Source organism: Mytilus trossulus, chromosome 14 (genome assembly GCF_036588685.1).
Source record: "Mytilus trossulus isolate FHL-02 chromosome 14, PNRI_Mtr1.1.1.hap1, whole genome shotgun sequence".
Classification (NCBI taxonomy): Eukaryota; Metazoa; Mollusca; class Bivalvia; order Mytilida; family Mytilidae; genus Mytilus; species Mytilus trossulus.
The window spans coordinates 76,973,724-76,980,434 of NC_086386.1; the positions used below are offsets into that span (position 1 = coordinate 76,973,724).

At 31.0% G+C, this 6,711-nt stretch overlaps 1 protein-coding gene across 1 annotated transcript; it reads right to left on the reverse strand.

The window, feature by feature from the left end:
• Positions 1-2,019: 2,019 nt before the first annotated feature.
• On the reverse strand, positions 2,020-6,387 carry LOC134698080 (E3 ubiquitin-protein ligase TRIM9-like). Its single transcript, XM_063560372.1, has 4 exons — positions 5,621-6,387; positions 4,262-4,306; positions 2,962-2,979; positions 2,020-2,038 (listed from the first exon to the last, which is right to left on the reverse strand). Exons 1-4 carry the CDS (start codon positions 6,385-6,387, stop codon positions 2,020-2,022), a joined length of 849 nt encoding a protein of 282 aa, XP_063416442.1.
• Between the last annotated feature and the right edge of the window lie 324 nt (positions 6,388-6,711).

A 6,711-nucleotide genomic window follows, 5' to 3' on the forward strand; every position in this document is an offset into this window, starting at 1 on the left:
CATTTTTTTTATCTTTTGGTCCTCGATGCTGTTCAACTTTGTACTTGTTTCGGCTTTGAAACTTTTATATCTGGGCGTCAATAGTAGGTCTTGTGTTGACAAAATGCACTTCTGGCGTATTAAAATTTTGAACTGGTTGCTTTTTGTTGGCTATTGTTCGTGTGATTATTTGTCAATTGTGTTCTCCAATTTATTTATATAGTAGTCCTGTGGTGTTGTGTTGTCATTTTGATGTTATATTTCACATATCCATAAAAGTGCGAGGTTTGGCTTGCCACAAAACCAGGTTCAATCCACCATGTTTTCCTTTAAAAATGGCTGTACCAAGTCAGGAATATGGCCATTGTTATATTATAGTTTTTTTCTGTGTATGTTTTCTCTTATTTTTGAGTGTAAATTCACATTGCGATAAGACGTGTCACGGCACTTGTCTATCCCAAATTTGTGTATTTGGTATTGATGTTATATTTGTTATTCTCGTGGGATATTGTCTGATGCTCGGTCCGTTTCTGTGTGGGTTACATTTTAGTGTTATGTCGTTGTTCTCCTCTTATATTTAATACATTTCCCTCGGTTTTAGTTTGTTACCCCGATTTTCTTTTTTGTCCATGGATTTTAGAGTTTTATACAGCGGTATACTACTGTTGCCTTTATTTACAATAGTGTTTCTATTTTGTTTGCACTCTAATGCAAAATATCTTATCCAGTTTTGGCAATGAGTCATAATCTATGTGAAACATGTATATTTTTTCTTCTTCTCCAAACAAACTACAAAATGGATTAAGCTACTTGAAAAATCGTTTGTTTATATGTACATAAGTATGGAAACTACTCAATAGAAATACGGTATATTATATACAGATTATTGTGCATATCATACTTTCTTGAGTTGGGATTGAAAAAATACGCTTACAAAAGTCTCTTAAAAAAAATACTTAAATTCAAATTAAATTCACAAAGCTTTAAAACAACCTCAATAATGACTACATTTACCAATTTGAACTTTTCGATGTATTTTTTGATTTTTTTTCATATTAGTAATTTAGGTTCAGTACCCTATCTCAAAGTCTCATCATTGTTAAATTTAGCAATCAAATAGCAGCTTTGTCGTAATTATATGAATCAGTTGCAATTATGGATGAGTTACCAGACTTTGAAAATAATCCTCAGTTAGTTCGATTCATCACAAAACATTGATGTATGTATTATCATTTTCTCAATATAGTTGAATCGCTCTCGTTCTCTTCTGACCATCTGCTATACAAAATAATACTATATATCGGCAAATTCTATACACATAAATATCATTAATTTCCCATAGGGATGATTTACGATGTAATAATAGTTTCTAATATCGGGGTTTCTGTTTAATAAACAAAACACGAATGATTTATTATTGATTGCTAGTGTGCGTTTATTTTGTCAATGCAGATAAGAAAACATGAAAACTTATCGATTACTTACTTAAAATTACTCCTGAAATAGAAAACTGAACATGCTTAAAAATAAAACCACGGTGCTTTATGCTTCTAAATATGACCAGTATAAAAACATATGGTAACGATGCAAACTAAATTCGTATGAAGACCGAAAGTAAAGGTAGGGCAGACATTTAGTATAAGTTTGAAATCTTCGAAGTTCGGAGCATATACATTTCAAAATATTCCGCATCGAGATATATAGTTAACTTAAAGCCCTGCATGCAAAATATTCCAATTTCAAAATCTTTGAAGTCCTCGGGTTTACACTTCGCAGTCATTGAAAATCATATATCCTAGATGAATATTGTTGTTGGGGTGTTGATCAAAAGTAATCCGTAACACCTGTATGCGATTGCTGGTGTCCCTGGCATAACAAAATATAAGCTATGAATACTATGCTATTATTTAAGAACTTAGAAAAACACTGTTGTTTTTGTTAATAAAATTAAATGTTTTGAAGAGGTTTTGCCAATTAAGAATTTTAAATTGAGTGATTGGTTATGTCATTAAATTAACAAACATGATTTTTAATCAATACTCACATTACAGGTTTCTTTCTGTTGAATAAAATGCAAAAAAGAATGAATCAATTACAATTGAATTGAATTTCAAAGTGACTTTACTTAGCAAATGGTCATGTGTTTGTGAATCGATATTTGTTGTCCTTAACGTTTTCACGAACAAACATGAATCCTTTTGTTATTACTTGCTTGCTTTGGTTGATTAGTATAAAAGTATATTGTAGATTTAAGTAAAATTCATTATTCAAAATAGTTAGCAAAAACTAGTTTACACTAAGGCCAAACCATTGTGTTGACCTTCTGGATAATTCTCGGTTTTGTTTGATATAAAAGCAAACATATTTAGATATTTCTGTTTGAATGATTTTACACTAGTCATTTTTTGGGGTTATTGAAGTTAAAATCATCACCTCGTAAATTGTACGGACGCCATCACAAGTTGGTTGACCGTTATGGAATAACCGTTTCACAAATGATATCGGATATGTTCCTCACGTCGAAAATACAAACCCCTTCCCTTTCATAATAACGAGAGTCGATTGAAAACAAAACTTTACGACAAAAGAGATGATTTCAGTTTTCCAATTGTTAACTTTCCATTTCTAAGTAGCAACATTCAAGCAACACCTGCAGACGTAGTATATGTCTCCCAATTGATACGATATTCCCGTGCTTGCATTCCCTATCATGATTTTCTTGATAGAGGGTTGCTGCTCACAATGAAGCTATTAAACCAAGATCTCCAAATGGTGAAGTTGAAATCATCACTTCGTAAATTTTACGGACGCCATCACAAGTTAATTGACCGTTATGCCTGGGCACTAGGAATAACTGCAGAACACTTGTAGAAAGTTTCTCTTGGATAACAAAGAAATATATGAATATTTTAATATGAGTGCACATTTGTTCTGTTCTTCATATCAGAAGTACTTGTTTTGTAGGTGTGTTATGATACTTACCTAGTTAGTATTTCTTCCCTGAAATGAAATTACAGACATATATATATATATGTTGTATATCTGTAATCAATTCAAATCATATCGCTAAACATATATAAAACATTCGTAAATTGTAATCGATTTTAAAATTGTTTCTCCATTTCATCTTTATGCTTTATTTTCACGGGTTAAGTTATCAATTGCAAATATTCTTTTAGTAGTACTGTTTCATTCGTCATTTAGCATATTTGTAAAATGTGTTTTTAGGAAATTATCTTTTTGATTAATTTTGTTTACGTCTTATCTTCTACATGACAAATATTTTCAAACCTGTACTGGTGTGTTAAAGACTGTGTTCTCATGATTGCAAAACTAGTGTTTTTTTTCTTTTTCGAAAAATTGTCCGTCCTTTTATTTGTCCGCAATTGTGATCAAATGTGTTCAAAGGTGTTACAAATCATTATTATCTGCATTATTGTCCATAGCTTTTCTCTTTTATCATTGGTCCTTTTGTTTCCATACGTTTGTATTGTGCAGTGTTTTTCAAGTGTACAACACACAACATTTTTTTTGTTATCTTCGCTAATTCACCTAAGATAAATTGAGGTGACGGGTCCTCAAAACAACTGGTCAGCTTTATACTTATTATCCCGTTCAATCATTATAAAACTTTCTACTAACCTACATTGGAAGCATTGGTATCCGAACAGTTTCTTTTTTGGTTTATCTCTGCAATGAAATTAGTGTAATAAAAAGATTTGACATCTTGACAACAAAAATAAGAATATTAATACTTACATTAAAGTTGTGTAACTTTGTAACACATGGTAATGTTATAACGCTATGTATTACAAAAACTTTTTTCACAGATTTTACATTAAGTATTTTTATTGTCTGATTAAAACTTAAGTTACTACTATATAAACATTTTAGTAGTATTCTAGTAATGTTCCAAAAGTCTGAATTATTATTGTAGAATAACAGAGATATTGTCTACGATACAACATGCACTTGGGCAAATTGGGTGCTACTGCTGAGATAAGGAAAATAGACAATTAGAAAGTTGTGTTCATTTTATGGAAAGTTTTAAGAGATGGTATTACGGTTAGCATATTTATCTTTTCCATCACAGAAAAAGACATCGGGAATACAAGGGAATCATCAAGTCATCTTCTCTATTTATGTCTTTTTATCTATCTCTTCCGAAATCTTTCTTTCTACAGAAAATATTGATCGGTAATCATATTTTTCCTTATATAAAACTTATAAATAAAGTACAACCAAAGTTATTAACTTATAAAAAAAGCAAAAATCAGAATACCTGATATTCCTCTCTGCCTTATTATTTCTATCGTAATGTATTTCTCTGAAAAAGAAAAGACAATGTAACATATTCATCGGTTGTCATATTTTCGTTTATTTGGGGACTGTGCAATATTTATCTGAGGGTGGGGCCGGTGTATAGCAAATATTTAAAAAAAAACCAAAAAAAACCTTTATTAATAAGTTCTTGCCCCGCTGGAAAAAATGAAACACATATATGAATACATGATATGTTTTAACTAAAATGCACAACATTGAATAATACATGTATATCAGAGTTGATATTTCAACTCAAATGCATATAATTCAATATTATAAAGATTATTTTTTTTACGGAAGTCAACTAAGGACCGCTGTGATTGAATGTTAGGGTACAATATATTTTTGTGTATTTATCTATGAATAACTGCAGTGTGTATATTTACAACATAAATTTGAAACCTATTGAAATATTTTCTAGAGAATTATTTGAAAAGACTTCCAAAATTTCATAAATTTGGTGTAAAATGACAGTGGGCATCAGACTTCAGTGGTGTTATACTATTTTGAAGCTTTTGATTAGTACATTTGATTTTTATCACAAAGAATAACAAAAATATTCACTTAGCACTAATATTACCCATTCAGTTGTTTGAATAAAATGCATTTTATGTTTACATATGTATAATAGCCACAAACAGTTTACTGCATTCCTTGTATGTGTGAACATTTGTCTTGAACAAGGAACTGCGCTTTTATGTTAATGTGTATTAGGTACAATGTGTTCTCTCCTGTGTGAAGTCTTTGTATGTTCGCTTAATATGTAGTGTATTTGTGTACACTTTGTTACGTACGAGGTAATTTGAGACTTCTTACACATTTAGTAATGTATCAGTGAATACGTGTATTGTATGATGTGTGTGTGCATAACAACGGTTAACCGTGTATATGGTGCATATTTTGTGTGCTATGAGTTTTTTTCACTTTGAGGTAGAATACATAATTCATGTGTGCATGGACATAACATAGTAATCGTTTAGACAGAGGCGATATCATGTCCAATTTTCATGTATGTATCTACATCTTTCGTATGCTTTCCGCGTACATAAACTAATCAAATAACTAAATAAGTACCACGATTGAAATTGTCTATAATTTGCGTCTTGTCCGTCTACATTTAGCATTCATCAGTTCGATATTACAGTGTTATGATCATGATGATGGACGACATGATTTGTGTTTATTTCATGTGTGTGATGCAAAATATAAAACCAAGAGATTGTTATTGACGTATATACATTTAGATAGTAATCAAAATCTGATGTATTTCTTGAGTCAGTTAAATATATAAGACAATTTCTTTCATTTCAGTACTTACTGGGACGATATGTCTCCAAATAACTTAATAATATCTCGTTCAGATGCATTTCGTTTGTAGTATTTTAAGTTTGGCATGACCGGAAGGTGCCTTTCGTATGCATTATTCAATTCTGATTTAATATTCTGCAACTGTTCTAGAAGTTTAATAACATCGGTTATCGTCGTAGTGTCGTTGAAAACGCTCTGAGATTTTTTTAATTCTCTCATATCATTTCTAAATCCACTTTCAACAGATTGTACGGCACGTAGGTTTACATCTTTCTTTTTTTCTATTGATGATATTAGCGCATGCACTTTCTTGTCAATCCACAGCTTCATCTGATTCGCATCTTCTGTAATTGAACGGATAGCTTCCTCGACATTGCTCTGATATCTCCATTCAACTTTTTCAATTGTTTCTAGATTGGCTTTGACAGATCGCATCTTTGATGCCATGATTTGTTTCAGCTCAGACTGTAATCCTCGTGTCATTTCATTGATTTCAGACAAATCATGCTTTTGATGTTTTCTTACGATACATATTTTACATATCGGTAAATCACAATCAGTGCAATAACATATAAAGTTTTCGCCGTGCTCTTTACAAAATGTATTGTCTTCTTGGCTGATGTAAGTCCCATTGAGAAAGGTGTGACTTCTACTTATTTTTGATCGAAGATGTAACAATTTACAATAATCACACAGCCACTGGTTGCATTGTTCACAATAGTTGTGCCCTGGTCCACTCATACATATATCGCATGCATTAGAAGCAAACTGGGCCATCGTTGGTTGTTTTTTGTGAGATAACTTTTAAACTAAAATATATATCTTTTTCACCTTCGTTATAGTCCAACTCTAAACATGCTAAAGGTTTAAATTGAATTTGCATTATGTCTAAAACATTTAACAAATGTTTTCAAACGTATTTGTTTAATTTATCTAATTTCATCTTTGGCAAATATATGTACGTGTCATCTGATTTAAGAGGGGAATATATCTTTGGTATTTAAAACAGCAGATAATGTTTTTCTTTATAGATATATGTATATATATAATACGTATAATGTAAATATAGGTGTGTTTGTTGATACTACTTGAAAAATGACA

Bases quoted from the DNA above. Each gene is read 5' to 3' on its own strand.
- LOC134698080 (XM_063560372.1), bottom strand. From the start codon at position 6,387: ATGGCCCAGTTTGCTTCTAATGCATGCGATATATGTATGAGTGGACCA. The intron at 4,307-5,620 runs GTAAGTACTGAA...TTTCTTTTTCAG, and splicing joins TTTGGAGACATATCGTCCCA to AGAAATACATTACGATAGAA.